Here is a 17,707-nt window from a genome sequence, read left to right as displayed (position 1 = left end):
GAAATAATTTTTTTTTTAAAACGTAAGCGAGCTTGACCAAATATGGTGTCTACAGCCCATATCTAAAGAAGTCGAAATATCCTTTTGAATTCCTTTCACCTAGGAAATTCAAAAGGAGAAGATATCCAATTGACTTTAGGTTTCCTATCAACTCTAGGTTTCTTCCGATTGATTTTAGGTTTCATATATATTGGAAATGTTTATTAAATATAAGGAATGAGAAAAACAAAAATTGGAAATGAGGAACAAGAATCGAGAAACAGGAACATTACCCAACGAGACATTAGTTTTGAGTTTTGAGTATAACATAGACTACGAGTGGGGTGAAGAATTCGAACCTCCAACCTTTAGAAAGGTTATTAATGTCTTAAACAATTGAAGTACTATACTCTCGTTGACGTGTTATCATCTATAATTAACTTGGTCAATTATAATTCTATATTAAAAAAAAAATTGGTCAATTGTCAATATTTACAAGATTACGTTTCAAAGATAATAGTTAGCTCACTTATATTATTAAAAACACACGTTAGATTCTTTTTCTTTTTAATGTGGGAACCTTAACAGTCAATTATAATTACATTCTCGTAAGTCAAAAGTTTTCATGTCATTTAGTAACATTATTGTTGAAATCGTAGAGAGAAAATTAGGAATTACTTTATTGATCAACGAAAAATCAATTATGAACTACACAATAAGATGTTTATATAGGATATTAACCCTAACCTTAAAAATATGAAAAGACTAATTTACCCTCAAAGACTAATAATAATAATTATAATATTTATGCTAACATCCCCCGCAAACTCACGATGCTACAGCAATAAGCATTGAGAGTTTGTCAGATAAAAAACGAAAGGGCGAAGCGGAGTGTGACTTCGTAAACATATCAACAATCTGTAGAGATGATGAAACAAAAGGTAATGTGATAGAGCCCCGTTGAAGATGATGACGAGTGACATGACAATCAATCTCAATATGCTTGGTTCGTTTATGAAAAACCGAATTGCATGCAATCTGAATCGCACTTTGATTGTCACAATATAAGGGAGTAGGATGATGAAGATAAATGCCCATATCTGCAAGTAGCCAACGTAACCAAACAATTTCACAAGTAGTCGAAGCCATGACACGATACTCAGCTTTTGTAGAAGATCGAGAAATAACATCGTGTTTCTTACTCTTCCATGAAATAAGGGAATCACCAAAGAAAATACAGAATCCAGTGGTCGACTTGCGATCAGTAAGATCACCAACCCAATCAGCATCAGAGTAAGCACGCAAGTCTAGAGATGACGTGGAAAGAAACAAAAGACTCTGAAATTGAGTGCCTCTAAGATATCTGGGAATACGAAGAACGACAACCCAATGAACTATAGCAGGAGCAGTGACAAACTGACTAACCACATGAACAACATGTGCAATGTCTAGACAAGTCACAGTAAGATAGACCAAACTCCCAACAATAGTACGATATAAACTGAAATCCGACAAAGGAATCCCATCCAACGGAGAATATCGGGCATTGGGCTCAAGGGGAGTATCAACGATCCTATTGTCAGTGAGACGCACACGATCAAACAAATCAACTCTATACTTTGACTGAGATAAGAGATAACCTTTTGGAGAATAAGCAACCTCAATGTCGAGAAAGTAGTGCAACATACCCAAGTCTTTCATAGCAAAACAACTCGATAGCTCAGACTTCAAAGATTCTATTCCATCAGAATCATCACCAGTAATGATCATATCATCAACATACAATGACAACAAAATACGACCTGCACTTGTAAATTTGACAAACAATGCGGAATCATGATGATTAGGGATAAAACCAAGTGAAGTAATAATTGTGGAAAACTTCTCAAACCAAGCACGAGGTGCTTGTTTGAGCCCATAAAGTGCTTTGCGAAGCCTACAAACTTCACCGGGCTGGTGGGTGACACCGGGAGGAGGAGTCATATAAACTTCTTCATGAAGGTCACCATTTAAAAAGACATTCTTAACATCCATCTGAAATATTCTCCATTGACGAATAGAGGCCACTGCAATCATAGTGCGGACAGTCACCATTTTTGCAATAGGGGCAAATGTTTCTTCATAATCCATGTCATACTCTTGGGAGTAGCCTTTAGCAACAAGTCGAGCCTTGTATCGTTCAACGGATCCATCAGATTTAGTTTTAATCTTATAGACCCAACGAGAGCCAATAGTACATTTTTCAGATGGCAGAGGTACCAAATCCCATGTGTGAGTGTGATGTAGGGCAGTAAGTTCCTCAGCCATAGCATTCTGCCAAAGTGGATCACAAACAGCCTCTCTAAAGGATGAAGGTTTAGAGAGATGATGAATTGAAGTAACAAAAGAAACAAAAGAACTATTATAAGAAGAGTAAGCAAGATCTGGTAGTTTAGTGGACTTACGAACACGAGTGGACTGACGGAGTGGAGGAACATCAGCAACCTTAGGAGATGATTGAGCAGCCATAGGAAGTGGAGAATCAGATGTGGACCTGTTAGTAACCAAAGTATCAGATGTTGTTGAACTACCAGTAGGGGCAGTTGGATCAGTGGGTGGAGCTTCTTCAATGTTAGCATTGAAAGGATCAATGTCAATAAGATCAGAATGTGTCAAATGATGGGAACTAGCAGGAATAGAGAAAAAAGGAATATGTTCTAAAAATACAACATGACGAGAGACGTACAATTTTTGACTAATTTAATCAAAACAACGATATTCCTTTTGACCAACACCATAACCCAAAAAAACAAATAAGGCTGATTTAGGAGATAATTTATTGCGCTCCACATGTGAGCGAAGAACAAAACAAGTTCAACCAAATACATGCAAGGAGGAATAATCAGGCACATGTCCATACAAATTTTCAAACGGAGACAAACCAGAATTATGTGAGGTTGGAATTCTATTCACCACATGCGTGGCGGTAAGAATTACTTCCCCCAAAACTCACTAGGAACATCGGCTGATAATAAGAATGATCGAGCTATTTCGACAAGATGGCGATGTTTTCATTCAGCAACACTGTTTTGTTGTGGTGTGTCAGTACAAGAAGTTTGATGTAAAGTCCCATCCGAAGCAAGTAAACGGGAAAAATCATTAGAAGTATATCCACCCCCCAGATCACTACGAAAACACTTTATGACTGCGAAATGTTGAGTTTTCACAAGAGTTCGAAAGTTGGTATAAATAGTAAGAAAGTCGGATCTATGTTTCATAAGATAAACTCAAGTATGACGAGTGTAATCATCAATAAACGAAACATAATATTTGGAACCCCTTTAGTAGGTATAGAAGATCGTCCCACACATCAGAATAGACTAAATCAAATGGAGGAAAAGGAACGGAAGTACTTAAAAGATAAGGCTGAGATCCAAATTTTGACATCCAAATTTTATTTTTTCCTCATAATTACTTTGTTGTTTAAATTTTGTTTTGAATAATTCAAAATATGTTGGTGGTGTCTTTTCAAACTTTAACACCAAAAATATAACCTGAATTATATTATTATATCAAAATATAATGATTCTAGTTAAAAAACTTGATAAAGATGCCTTTCTTTATTGACATTGGCTTCATTATAAAATTTATAACCACTACAATTAGACCAATTATTTTCTTAAGAAAACAAATATATAAAACTTTAGTAAATAATCGATAAAATATGATATAAAAATAAAAACAAAATATTGTTAATGTAAACCTAATATTTTTTTTAATACAACATATGGGGTGGGGAATCAAACTCACAACCTCATGGTTGGAGTTATATGCCAATTACCATTTAGGCTCGCTTTGATAATGTAAACCTAATATTAATATGTTTAAAATGAGTAAAATGCTTACGTGTTAATTTAAATAATTTTTAAGAATTATTTTATATTTTTTAATTTTTTAAAAAACATCTATCAATATTGACAAATTATTTCTTATAGAGAAGGGAAAAAAAGATATTATTGACAGTTCCATCAAGATCAAGACATGAAACTTTAAAAGAGGTTATTCCAAAAATTTAACTCCAAGTTTGATTTAAAAAATCTATATATTTTTCTTGAATTATTTCCAATATCAAGGTTAAATTATTAATTATTATACTTTCTTATTATTACCGTGGAAATAATATTGTGTAAGGCAATTTAATCTAATTTTTTAGGACACTTGCTCTAAATTTAAACTCATAATATTTTGGTCGATGTTTTAATAAGAAGTTGATGTTTTAATAAATTGATCTATGTGCAAGTTGGTCGGTCTAATCTGATTTTTAAATGCATAAATCAATATTATTTTACTAATTAAAAGAATCAAATTTTCAAAGTGTTTAGGTCGGTTCTACAGAGTGTTTAGGTTCATTGGGATAGTGTGTTTATCCTTCCGGCTCGGGTTATTCATCATGTTGAGTAGATTCTGCGTTCTTTCTTGTGGAAGGGGTGTGAGAGCAAGCTGTCGGGGGCTAAGGTGGCTTAGTCTGAAGTGGGTATTTCTTTGCAGGATGGTAGTTTGGGTGTTCGTCACTTGGCCTCTTGGAATTCCGCCGCTATAATGAAGCTGCTCTGACTTCTTATTATGGGAGTGGGTTCTCTTTGGGTGGCTTGGGTGGATGCTTATATACTTTTGGGAGATTGTATTTGGACCGTTCGTGCTTCGCTCTGGTTCTCCTGGTGTTGGGGGGATATTCTTTCTGTCAGGGATACTTTTCAGCCTCTGGTTCGGTTTGCTATTGGAGATGGTCAGAGTTGTTTTGTGTGGCATGATGCTTAGCTTACGGGGTTTTCAATTTATTCGAGGTTTGGTGACAGAATTATCTGTGATGCTGCTAGCTCGACCTGGGCGAAGGTTGCTTGTTTTCTGTTTCCCTATAGTTCGTGGCGCTGGCATGGGGTGTCAGCTGATCTTTGGGAGCTAGTCTTTGAGGTTTCATCTGTGCAGATTTTAGTTGGGAGGGTTGATGTGTGCCCCTTTCGAATCCGGCGTCGTCGGGTCTCTTCTCAGTGTCGAGTGCGTGGGGCGTGCTGTAGCCGGCCCTGCCTCTTGTTCCATGGTTTTCTTTGGTTTGGTTTGGTGGGAACATTTCGAATCATTCTTTCATTGCTTGGTTGGTGTTGCGTGATCGGCTTGCTACGAGGGATCACTTACGTCGTTGGGACTCTTCCATTCCGGATTCCTATGTGTTCTGTGCTAGCCTGGAGTCTTGGGACCATTTGTTATTTGAGTTCCCCTTTAATTCGGAGGTATGGTCTGACATGATTGTTTGGGTTGGTTCTTCTTATCGGATTTCATATTGGTCTATTGAGTTTGCTTGGGTTAGTCACATTAGTGACAGGAAGTTTGCGCGTCGTCGTGTGTAGTGCTTGGTGTGGACTTCGATTGTTTCTTTTATCTGGAAGGAGCATAATGCTAGAGTTCATGCGGGTAGGGTGGGCCGGTCACCACTGTCCTCTTGCGCGCCTTGAAAGCTAAGGTCTATTATTGTTGTACGACCTGACTTGGGAACTGTTGTTTGAGTTTTGATCCTATGTTTATTTTGGTCGGGATTTGTTTAAAAACCTGCAATTATTAATGTCAGGTTCATATTCATGATATTTTGTCAAACTTTTTTTTTTTGTGATACTATATAAATGTCGATGCACCTTTGTCGAATCTATAGACATTTCAAAATATCTATGGAAATATCTACGTGTCAACAAAAATTTAATACAATGTTTAAATACCCTTAATACAATGTTTGTTTTTACCGAAATTGTTCCATCAAAAATAATAAATCTCCAAGAACACTCGAAAATGGAATCCTACGAAAAAGGAGTTAGCACTCCGAAGATTTTGTCAGTAAAGGATGGGAGTTAATTCAAATATATCTCAATTCTCAAAGATGGCGTACCTTTCTCTTTTAGTTTAAGGGCATTTATATAGTAATGTGATAATCGTTGGTGTAAGGAATTTCAAATTTATGGTTATCTCTGAGATTCGGAGCGAATTGTACGCATTAAGAGGGGAATGTAGTTATGCGATTATCCACTCGAATGTTGGAGTCGAGTTCGGATTCAAAGAAACGAGTTCGACAATTCCATTGTGTGAGTCTTCCGAACTGGTTCTCAAGTTCATGCCTTGTGAGGCTTGTTCACATGGCTTTCGGTCGAACTGCTGGTGACGTGTACTCTGGGTGAATTTTCAGCTTAATCATTAGACTACCCAGCTTTGGAAATATTCGAGTTGATTAGAATTTCCGCAGTTGTCTTCTGAAGTAGTTCAGAACTTTCATCCACGTCATCATTAAATTACAGTTACCTTCTTCCCCCTTTTACGAATTGGGGTCAATTAGCAGTTAGGTATTTAAACTCAAATATGGCTTTTTTGGATTCAATTTTGCTTTCCCCTCCTTCGCGCAACCTTCTCCCAGTATCATTTCAGTCAATTAGGACAAAATTTTTCTCTTTCGCGATCGTCTATCTTGAGCTTCGCGAAGGAAATTTATTCAATTTTATCTTACTTGTCGACTTCTAGGTAACTTTCTGATCCATACCTCATCGATTTTCGCTTAGATTCGTAATTTCAGTCGTTAAATATAGCGTTCGCATAGGCCCTCTTCTTCTCAAGGCATTTCTAGGGCTTATCACCATAGACATTCCCATTCTTCTAGGGTAATATTGACTTCGATCCTTCAAACTGTCCCGAGGCGAGGGACTTCTAAGTATTCTTAGATATAACTACTTGATTCCTCATGATATTAGGTTGTGTTACCTTCTACCCCAAATGTTTGAATATGGTTATTTCTAAATCGGGTCGACTTAGCCCCTACCCAATTGGCACCAAATGGGTGCAGGGCACTCTTATAAGCTTCCGTACTTTGTGGTGGCGATTTTGTGAAGATAAGACTTGTATTATGTCAGTAAGAAACAGTTTTATTTACCCACAATTCTTTGACTCTCAACAACTTTTAAGAGAGTAGTTTCAAGCCTTTTTATTTTGTTATAGTTGGAATATGCCAAAGGAAAAGGACGGAAATATATAAGTATCGACCTTTTAAGGTGAAATCAAAATTAAAATTACGAGAGAACAAATATCATACCTGTTATAAAAACCGTAAAGAGAATTGTTATTGTTCCTACGCAAAATACGAACAATTATTGATTCAAATATCTTATTTAATATTTTCATGCTTTAAATTAACCCGACTTTGTGAATAACAGAAATATTTTAACCAATCGAGTTGTATTCTCTATGTCTAATTCCAAAGCTAAAATTTCTGCATAAGATTTAATCGAGGCTTTGTATGTTTTTCAACGGATTTTTTAAAAATCTTATTTAACTTCTAAACTCAAAGTATATATATATATGTATATATGTATATGTATATTAATGCGACTGGCATCTGCTTCTCGTTTTTTCTCAATTGGCATCAGATTCAGATGCATATTTTAAAATTTGGTGTTTTTTTATATTATATACTTTTTTTATTATTATTTTATATATAAAGGCATTCATACCCATAATTATTCCGAGTTTACTTTCTTAATTAACTACCCCACTGCTCTATACCACAACACATAAGATTTAATTTTATTGGGATATTATAAGCTATAACATTTTTTTTTCCAAAGCGAGCATAGCTCAACGGTAATTGACATATACCTCTGTTATGCAATGGAAACCGAAAGTCGAGGTACAGGTGAAGATCGGAAGGAAGCCACTGGGCTGCGATGGGCTCGGTCCCGACCCGGGGCTCGGTCCCGACCCGTGGCACGGCCCACGGCCCTCCAGCGGCCCTTCGTCTTCGATCCACGGTTTCGCCCAGGCCCGCCAACGAAATTAGGGTTAGCTACCTATGGAATGGTTCTGGAACAACCTGGCGACTATAAGTAGCGACCCAGCCTTATAGGTAAGGGCATCTAAAACTAGCGACATTTCACATTATCCTCCTGCTAACTTAAGCATCGGAGCCCGTGTGACTAGAGTCGCACCGGTTTAGCTCATCTGGTTTTGCAGGTACTAGTCCCGGATCAACAAGTTTGGTAGGTGCGAGGAGGAGAATCGGAGGACCGAAATCCACGCATCAACAATTGGCGCCGTCTGTGGGGACGACTTAAAGCATCCAGTTGAGCAACATGACACCAGAGAGGAGTCTACGACGCTCTGATGATGACTGCTCTGCCAAGAGGAGGCTGAACTTGGGCGACCCCTAGGTTGGAGGACCCGAGGATGGGACCAGCCAGCCAAACCAAGAGCGTTAGGAGGGGTTGCCCGAGGAGCAGGCATTAACGACCCCTGAGGCATTCCAAAAGCAGTTCGCGGTCTTGGAAGACAAGGTAGAGGGCATGCTTCAACGCATGACCCAAGTCCTTCGACAATTCGAGCGACAGGAGTCCGACGAAGTGCCCCTTGTCAGAGACCCGAAAAAGGGGAAGGGCCCAGCGGAAAGCGATACCGAGGAGTCAACGAACAGTGTAGGGAGCAAGTTGCGGATAGGTGGAAATACCAGGCGACGAACCCGAATTTTCGACCCTCGAAAGATGAAAAAGCAACATAAATCCCCGGCACCAAATGGGGGCAAGAGCGACCATGATGACAGAAACTCTGAACCGATAAGTCTCGACAAAGGCAAACCGGCAGATCGGCCAGAGTCCTCGGAGAAGCGACATAGCCACAAGGAGAAGGGATTCGACCTCGAAGAACTACTGGATCAAGCCGACTCACCATTCACGGAGGAAATCATGAGAGAAAAGGTCCCTCCAAAATTCAAGCTACCCACGGTGAAGCAATTCGACCGGACGACCGACCCAGTGGACCATCTAGATGCTTATCGGGAATGGATGGATATCTACGGAGTGTCGGAAGCGGTCAGGTGCCGGGTATTCTCGACTACTTTAAACGGGTCGACCAGAATATGGTTTCGACAATTAAAACGAGGGTCGATCTCGAGTTTCAAGAGCTTGGCCAGAGCATTCGTGACCCAGTTTGTAGGGGGCGGTGTCGGAGCCGACCCGTGGCTTATCTCTTAACCATTAAGCAGAGGACGACAGAGAGTCTACGCGACTATGTAGCCCGGTTCAACGAGGAGAAGCTGCAGGTAGAAGGCCTTACAGACGCTGTATCTCTGCTGGCCTTCATGTCCGGCGTCAGGGATGAACATTTGTCATTCTCGTTCGGAAAGAGAACACCGAACACCTTCTCGGAGGCGCTGAGCCGAGCTCAGAGGTACATGAGCGCTGGTGAGTTCTTTTACTCAAAAAGGGAACCTGACGGAAAGCGAACCGACCCAAAGAGGGAGAGGTCGGGAGATAAACCGCAAGGGTCGAGATGGGAGAAGAGGGATCGGAGTAGCCAGAAAGATCCACCCCGAAAATTTGAAAAGTATACCCCGACCACCGTTCCAATCGAGCAAGTGCTGATGGAGATCAAAGACCAAAGGTTGCTTAAATGGCTGGAGAGGATGAAGGCCCCGTCAGCTAAGCGCAGCAAAGGCAAGTATTGTCTTTTCCACAGGGATCACGGCCATGCAACTCAGGATTGTTTTGATCTCAAGGAAGAGGTGGAAGGACTAATCCGAAAGGGCTACCTCAAGGAGTATGTAGAGGAACCTAAAGCGACCCAGAACGGCGAAAGCGACAAGTCTCCCGCAAGAGAGATTCGAACTATAATGGGGGGCCCCATAGAAAGAGAATCTGGGAGAAAAAGGAAAGCAGATGTGCGTGAAGCTAGGACGAGTCGCGAGCAAAATGAGGTCTACCACGCGTATACTACAAACCGGCCGGTGACAATTGAATTTTCGGAAGACGAAGCAACTCACCTCCTTCACCCTCATAACGATGCACTTGTTATCACGTTGAAGATAGCAAATGTTAAAGTACATCGAGTCTTGGTGGATGGGGGCAGCTCGGCGGATATCCTCTCCTGGACAGCCTACAAAGCTATGGATCTAGGAGAAAAGGTGCTCAAGCGTAGTCCGGCACCACTGGTAGGATTTGGGGCAGAACGGGTCATCCCCGAAGGGAGGATAGAGTTGCCAGTAACATTCGGAAGTGGGCCGAAGAGTGTCACCAAGATGGTGGACTTTTTGGTCGTTAACTACACATCCTCCTACAACGCAATACTGGGAAGACCGACGATGCATATGCTCAGAGCAATACCATCCACATATCACCAATCCATGAAGTTCCCAACACCGGGTGGGGTAGGAGAAATTAAAGGAGAACAACGAGTGTCACGAGAATGCTACTATACCTCAATGAGGGACAACGACAGAACTTCTACTAAGGGGGGCTGTTGACCTTTTATTTCTTCCTTCAAATATGGTTGTTTTCTACTTTTAACAAGATTTCTAATTCCTTGTGTTCAATAAAGTACCCATTTATTTGATTCTCTGTCAACTGTATCTCTTAAATCCAAAACGAGATACCAAGAGACTTTTTGATAAAATACTTTGTCTCGTCTACAAGCGTACTCTCAAAGGATATCGACAATACAATTGAGAGTAGGGGGCAACAGGTACCGACTACGGCTACTCAACGACGTAAGCTTGGTAAATCCAATCCTACACGGTGACGGTAAAACCAGCTATACAGAGCAGACCGAGCAGGGCTCGGGGCTGACCACTGCTCGGGTCCGACCACTGTTGGCGTCGACCAAGTGCGAACAGGCACAGATCTACATTAGTCAGCGGTTTTACGAGATAGCCTATGTTTGTTAATAGGTCTTATTTTCGACTAAACACGGCTCGTGGACCGACCACTGCTCGGGTCCGACCATCACTCGATGCCGATCATGTGCGACGAAGCATGAATCTACTTTAATCGACATGTTTGGAAAGAACAATTAAACAATTTCAACACGGCCAAACCAGAAGCGGGTCAATTGGCCTAGCACGGTTAAAACATGAGATGAAGTAAAAATACAAAAACAACAGCGGGTGTAAAACCATTGGCTATGACCAACGAGTTAGAAACCTACGAAAAGAAAGCAACAAAACTCCATCAGGGTTAGAGCCGTAAGCCAGTAAGTGACTGGTAAGAGGGTTAATTGATGATTCCAAAGAAAAGAATACAAGTAACTTAGTGACAAAGCACATAAAAGTCAACCGTAAGAACTACTCGCTCAAGCTACCCTATTACTCGTCGTCGTCGTCATCCATGTCGTCAGGAGCGTCACGCTCGGCCCTAAAACACTCCGGGAGGAAAGAAAAGTCAATGTCAGGGTGTTGAGTAGAAACCTGACGGAGAGACCAGGAAACACCGCACTCCATGGTAGAGTTTTGCAAGTCAACATACTCCTGAGTTTTCTTGAATTCCCTGGCCAAGAACTCAGAATTAGAGAGTCGAGTGTTGGCCTCGTCAAGTCTCCTCTGCAGGTTAACTAGCTCGTCTCGAGATTTTCTCTTCTCTGCTTCCAACTCACGTTGGGTACCCTCCAGAAGGCTGGTTGCCTGGTTGAAGGAAGAAATGACCTGTTCCAGCTCCTCCCGAGGGGCATAGTGGCAGCGGAGGTGGTTAATTTCGTCAGCAATTCGACCCGAGAATACCACCAGACGGTTGAAAGTCTGCCAAGGATAAGATTCAACGTTAGGGGAGAATGCTATGACAAGTACTGGAGGATACCAAGCACTCACCTGGTGGAGATCGCTAAAGCAGGTGCTGATGCTGTGCTGAGGATTTGACAGACCAAAGTCTGACCCACTTGATGAGTCGCCGAGGCCTTGCCAGAGACTAAATGCTCTTTCCAGGTAAGCTGTCCCGTCAGCATCAGAATTATATGGGCCAGAGAAAGGGAAAATTGGGACTTGAGAGGAGCTTCCTGGGTGTCCTCGGGGGGAGGACGGGGTAGCTGTCCCATGAAGTCGAGCAGAGCGCCTCGGGGCTGTCGGAGACATGAAAGATCGAGCGTGTTGTGAAGGGAGTCCCTCCTCGGTCAAATCAGTTACCTCGATATCCGAAGCCCGACTGGAACTGGCCCCCAAACCCCGGGTATTCCGGCGACGCTCTCTTTCATACAAGGAAGCACTCCGTCTCGACATGTCTACAAACAAAGATAAAGGTAAAAAGCGACGTTCATGCAAAGTGAAGAGAGGATTTCGACAAGGACCTGGAGGGTTACGCGGAAGGGCCAAGCCAAAATCCACTAGGTTTTGCTCCGTAACCAAATCTGGGCCTCAACGCTCGATATCCGGTAGCTGGATAATGGTGTGATAGAAAGTGGTTGCCTCGGCGGTGAGCTCACAATTGCGGGAAACTGCCAACAAAAAGGAATATCAGAATTGACGTTTGCGAAAGTCCCGGCGGAGTTCGGAAGCTACTTACCCAACTCCCTACACTCGGTCGGGACAGGAAAATACAACCCTCTCTCATCATGGGCCAGCCAGTCATGGCCAACAAAGAACCATTCGTTCTTCCAATGCTTCACTGAGGAGGGACCCATAACCAGAATTTGGTTCCGGGAACTAACATAAAAATGAAAGTTATCCTCGGGGCTGTGTTTGAGATAATAAAGCGACATAAAATCCGCGGCGGTTAGAGGCTGCTCACCCCCGAGGTGCGACCACAAAATAAAGCAGCTAATCAAAGTAGACCACCCGTTCGGGACGATTTGGGAAGGAGCTATTTGATTAAAAGCTAAAAAGTTTTGAAGGAAAAGAGGCAATGGTAGGCGAACTCCAAATTGGAACATCGCAGCATAAAATACTACTTCACCGGGATAAGAACCGTTAATACTCTCTCCCGGGTTCGGAAGACGAAGGCTAACCGAATCCGGGATACGGTATTTCGAACGCAAGCGGCGCAGGTCCTTCGCCGTAAGAGTGGAGTTATCCATCCAAAATGGACGATAAGACTGGGACTCTGACGAAGGATGCGATGATGACCCATCATCCGAAGAAGTCCACTCGAAATCAAGGCCGGCCATATAAAAAGAAAATACGACAAAGAACAGGGCAGAGAAATGAATACCTTGTTGGGAGGTTGGCAAAAATTGATGAGGATGGAGGGGTTTAAATAGCCCTAAACTCATAGCACAGTTCTCGGTCCAGAGGTCTTTACCCAGCGGGCCAAAGGGTGCTCGGCACAAGGCCCAACACTCTTGTGACTACTCGGCTCGGTACCCAACACCCTTGTGACTACTTGGCACGATACCCAACACACTTGTGACATCTCGGCTCGGCGCCCAACACCTTGAGATCTCAAAGCATGGGTCTACTGTAGATGTGACAGTTGCATGACAAGCTGCATCGGGTCTTGCAAGGAAAAGGAAAATTGACATACACTTTCACTTTCTCGTGTCCCGTGAAGATAAGATCACTCACTGCGACAAGGGTGCCATGAGCCCCGCAATGATTCGACAATTCATTCGACTCGGGCCCATATGACAAGATAGATCACTACAAAAGCTATGCTCCCAATGAGATCGAAAGCATCACATTGAGAGCAGGGGGCAACTGTTATGCAATGGAAACTGAAAGTCGAGGTACAGGTGAAGATCGGAAGGAAGCCACTGGGCTGCGATGGGCTCGGTCCCAACCCGGGGCTCGGTCCCGACCCGTGGCACGGCCCACGGCCCTCCAGCGGCCCTTCGTCTTCGATCCACGGTTTCGCCCAAGCCCGCCAACGAAATTAGGGTTAGCTACCTATGGAATGTTCTGGAACAACCTGGCGACTATAAGTAGCGATCCAGCCTTAGAGGTAAGGGCATCTAAAACTAGCGACATTTCACATTATCCTCCTGCTAACTTAAGCATCGGAGCCCGTGTGACTAGAGTCGCACCAGTTTAGCTCATCTGGTTTTGCAGGTACTAGTCCCGGATCAACAAGTTTGGTAGGTGCGAGGAGGAGAACCGGAGGACCGAAATCCACGCATCAACAACCTCCAATCAAGAGGTTATTCGATTCCCCTCTCCAACATACTGTACTAAATATATATATGTGTGTGTGTGTGTTTTTTTTTTAGTTCAAACGATTAGAGTAGAATTTTCAAAAGTTAAAACAGTAATTGATGTATATTATATATTGAGTTATGCTCGGATTACCACAAGTTAAAGTATATATTTTTTGTTTAAAATGTTTTGTATATATTTTTTTCATTTAATCCCTTAATTATGTTTTGATATTTTTCTTTTATACTCTCCTCGTATCGTTGGTAAGTGTAAAAGTGATTGGTGATCAATTATGTAGCATAATATTTATTATTTAGTAAGCTAATACAAATTAGAGGAGAAATTAGACTATCTAGAAAATCAAATTTTTTTAAGGAGTTAGGTAAAAATTTTGACATTTATATTAAAGGGTCAAAGTATGAGATTTTTTTTTTAATATTGTTAACATTTAATCTTATTTTGATAATAATGCTAAATGAAACTTATTCCAAAAACAATGTTTTGAAAATTCCTCTCACTTGATTTTCTCTGGTCGTCTATTGCAGAGACCACCTACATACGTGGCATTGCATGTTGTTAGTCACGTTAGCTTTTTAAAAAAAAAAACAAAAACAAAAAAAATAATGAAGAGATAGAAATATACTAAATTTAAACAAAAACTGACACTTAAATGAGAGTCACTAGAATCTCATCAAGTATATTGGAAGACTTAACCTAAGACCTCTGGATTAGAGGATCCATATAACCACTCACTCCAAGAAATTTTAGTTTCGACGGACCTTTTTGGAAACGATATAAGATTTCGTCACGAAAAGTAATTTATGGCGACTAAACTTACGTCTATCGTCGCCATAAGTCACTTTTGGCGACGAAATTACACTTTGTTGCAAAATCTGTCGTGCATTTCAAAATTTTTTACATTAGACTTTTGGCGACGACGTTTAATTTCTACTCTACCAAAGTAGAAGTCATGCAATGTCACGTATGTAGGTCAAAGAGATGACCCACTCTTGAAGTGGACGATCAATAGTGGAAGAATTTTCAAAGCATTATTTTTCTAATAAATTTCAAATTGACATTATTTTCAAAATAAATTTAAATATTAGCAACATTAAAAAGAAAAATTCCCTCAAGTATCACCTCATATTAATTAGTTAATATTTCATCAGTCAATCTTAACCTTCATTATATAATTGAAAAATATTAATTAACTCAAATATCATGGAGTAAAACATAAATATATTTAGCTCATATTATATCTCTAATTTAACCATTACGCCAAAATATTACAAAATTCTGACTGATCAAACTCTGCACAAACTGAATAATCAAGAAGTAAATGGTGTACTGTAATATCTGAAGACATGATGATGGACGGAACTTTCAGTTTCCTCCGCCGTATCGCCGCCGCCAAATTGGAACAAAACGGCAGCTCCGGCTGCGGCCGGCCGGGGGTGGTCTTGCTGGCCGTTCTTCGGCTGCGTACTATTATCACAGGGAAGGGCTATGGAGAGCTCGAGATTGAGTGGTGGGTTGTTGTTGTTATTGTCTTCCACCTCCGTCGTCACACAGCTGCTGCTGCTCGAATCTTCGGCCGATGTGGCAGAAGGCTTGGCGGAGGGTCGCCTCCGGTGGATGTCAGTGGCAGCGCTGGGTTTATGGAGGAGCGGGCGGTGGGTTTGAGGGTCGATTCCTCGGGCGTAGAGCTTGCGTTTGATGTGGGTGTTCCAATAGTTCTTGATCTCATTATCGGTTCTACCTGGCATGCGTGCTGCAATAAGAGACCACCTGCCATGTGCCATATTCGTAAGGTTAAATCACTATTGAACTCAAAAGTAGGTTAAATTATTGTGAGTTTGAAAATATGTATGAGGGGCGACAAGCAATACTTCCTTGTAGATTGGACAACGGAGAAAAAATTTCTTACCACTCACCATTAGAGAGATGAGAGAACTTTCCAAAAAGTGAACGTTTGTTAAAATTTTAGTGATGGACAATAAGGAATTTCTATTACTGTTCTAATATTAATTAAGAAATATTTAGGTTCTCATTCGTGAATATCTATTTTATTCTCCCACTATTAAAATGTTTGACAACTAAGGAAAAAAAAATTACAAAAACAATGAAATTGTTTATTAAAAATAATAAACTATCAAATTTTCAACAATGAGCAACTCAAGAAAATGACATTATTACACAAGTTTGAACAGAGAGTATTTCTCCGCGATCTAGATGTAAACTCACTTGTTACCAAGCAGGCTATGGAGATTGATGATGAGTTCATCCTCATCGTCAGTGAAGTTCCCCCTCTTGAGATCGGGGCGTAGATAGTTGATCCACCTCAATCGACAACTCTTCCCACACCGAAGCAACCCTACATATCCAACAACAACACACAAAACGCAAGGTCAAACGCCAAGCAACATAACAAAAGGAAAAAAAAAAAAAAAATTAACTCAACAGTTAAGACATCTCTAATACCGGCAGCTTTAGGGAGAGACCGCCAGCAGCCATCGCCATGGATTTGGATGTAATCGATGAGTCGTTGGTCTTCTTCCTTCGTCCACGCCCCCTTGTTGGTATGCTCCTTCTCGCAACAGGGAGATCTCCCCATGGCGATACACGATACGATACGACACCGTTTTCACCTCCAACAACACTGATTCACAGATCTAGAGAGGGAGAGAGAAAAAAAGTATGGGGAAAATTAAAGGAAAAGAGAGTTGGTGACGAAATAGAGAGAGAGAGAGAGAGAGAGAGAGAGAGTATATGAGGAACCAATTGACTCGGGACTTCTTATTAACGTTGTTATGTTTTCGGGCAGCGGGCAGCACTAGGGCATGTTTGACCGGGTTGGTGAGAAAGATGAGTGGTTCTTATTCAATTACATTAATGCTGGATTTGGTAGCTGCTTCTCTCTCTCTCTCTCTCTCACTTTTCTTTCTTTTGCCCTTTGGGTCTTCTTTTTTATTCTATTTGCAACTATATATTCTTCTATTTTGACCCCTGTACTTCCGAAGCATTCGTTTTGGTCGTCCCTTTGTAGCTAGTGGACTCTATAATCGGAACTCATTGCGTGGGCTGAAGCAACCTTGTGACCGATGCAGAGTTCGAACATGAGACCTCATGATATAGGTGATACCACAGGGCCTCATGTCCTTGCCACTACACCATCTCCAGGGGACTGATCCCCTACTTTTGAAAAGTGACGATTTTGGTCATTTCATTTCAATATGACGTACTATACTCAATATATTTCTTGAAATATAGTCATGAGTTTTTCGTTATATGCATAGATTTGTGTTGAAATTGGTACCAAAGTGGTCACTTTAAAAGTAACCGAGATAAAAATAAATGTTTTGAAAGTGGAGGGACTAAAATGAGTAAAATTAAAGTTATTGTCAAGGTTTTAAATGTAGATGTCGATGGAAATGTCGATGTTTCAAGTTTATGGAAACATCGATAGAAATATCAATAAAATGTAGATGCCGATGAATATTTCTAAAAAATAAAAAAAAAAGAACTCAGAAATAAATATTTCATTTAACAAATTAAAATTTCACCATTTTTAAATAATTTAAAAAATTAACAATATATATTAAGATTATTATCATATTGTTGATATTTTGTTGATATATTTGACGTCGAACTTATAAACATGTAGAAACATCGAAGAAAATATAAATATAGATGTGTCGATAAAAATTTAGTACTCAAATTACGATGAAAACAAAATGAATCAAAGTAGTATTTTAACATATAAATTAGGGAGTCAAGAGACAGAGAGAATAAAGAAGAGAGGGCTGAAATGAAATAATAGTGCATATTATTTTAATTTTG

The 17,707-nt window shown here is 40.8% G+C and overlaps 2 protein-coding genes across 2 annotated transcripts; one reads left to right on the top strand and one right to left on the bottom strand.

Moving 5' to 3' along the window:
- Positions 1-8,818: 8,818 nt before the first annotated feature.
- Positions 8,819-10,279, top strand: LOC148212816 (uncharacterized). The gene has a single exon (XM_088120937.1). The coding sequence runs from the start codon at positions 8,819-8,821 to the stop codon at positions 10,277-10,279; it is 1,461 nt and encodes a 486-aa protein (XP_087977063.1).
- A 4,830-nt stretch (positions 10,280-15,109) lies between these two features.
- LOC111025283 (transcription factor MYB8) lies at positions 15,110-16,632 on the bottom strand. Its single transcript, XM_022303120.2, has 3 exons — positions 16,349-16,632; positions 16,112-16,241; positions 15,110-15,655 (listed from the first exon to the last, which is right to left on the bottom strand). Exons 1-3 carry the CDS (start codon positions 16,479-16,481, stop codon positions 15,196-15,198), a joined length of 723 nt encoding a protein of 240 aa, XP_022158812.1. The 5' UTR covers positions 16,482-16,632; the 3' UTR covers positions 15,110-15,195.
- Positions 16,633-17,707: the final 1,075 nt, after the last annotated feature.

This window comes from Momordica charantia, assembly GCF_013281855.1.
Source record: "Momordica charantia cultivar OHB3-1 chromosome 2 unlocalized genomic scaffold, Mcharantia_2.0 BLBB01000002.1, whole genome shotgun sequence".
Classification (NCBI taxonomy): Eukaryota; Viridiplantae; Streptophyta; class Magnoliopsida; order Cucurbitales; family Cucurbitaceae; genus Momordica; species Momordica charantia.
This window is presented reverse-complemented; position numbering and strand designations above follow the sequence as displayed.

Coding starts and splice junctions, on each gene's coding strand:
- LOC148212816 (XM_088120937.1), top strand. CDS start 8,819: ATGGATGGATATCTACGGAGTGTCGGAAGCGGTCAGGTGCCGGGTATT.
- LOC111025283 (XM_022303120.2), bottom strand. CDS start 16,481: ATGGGGAGATCTCCCTGTTGCGAGAAGGAGCATACCAACAAGGGGGCG. Junction 16,242..16,348: donor GTCTCTCCCTAAAGCTGCCG/GTATTAGAGATG, acceptor TTGGATATGTAG/GGTTGCTTCGGTGTGGGAAG. Junction 15,656..16,111: donor CATAGCCTGCTTGGTAACAA/GTGAGTTTACAT, acceptor GGCACATGGCAG/GTGGTCTCTTATTGCAGCAC.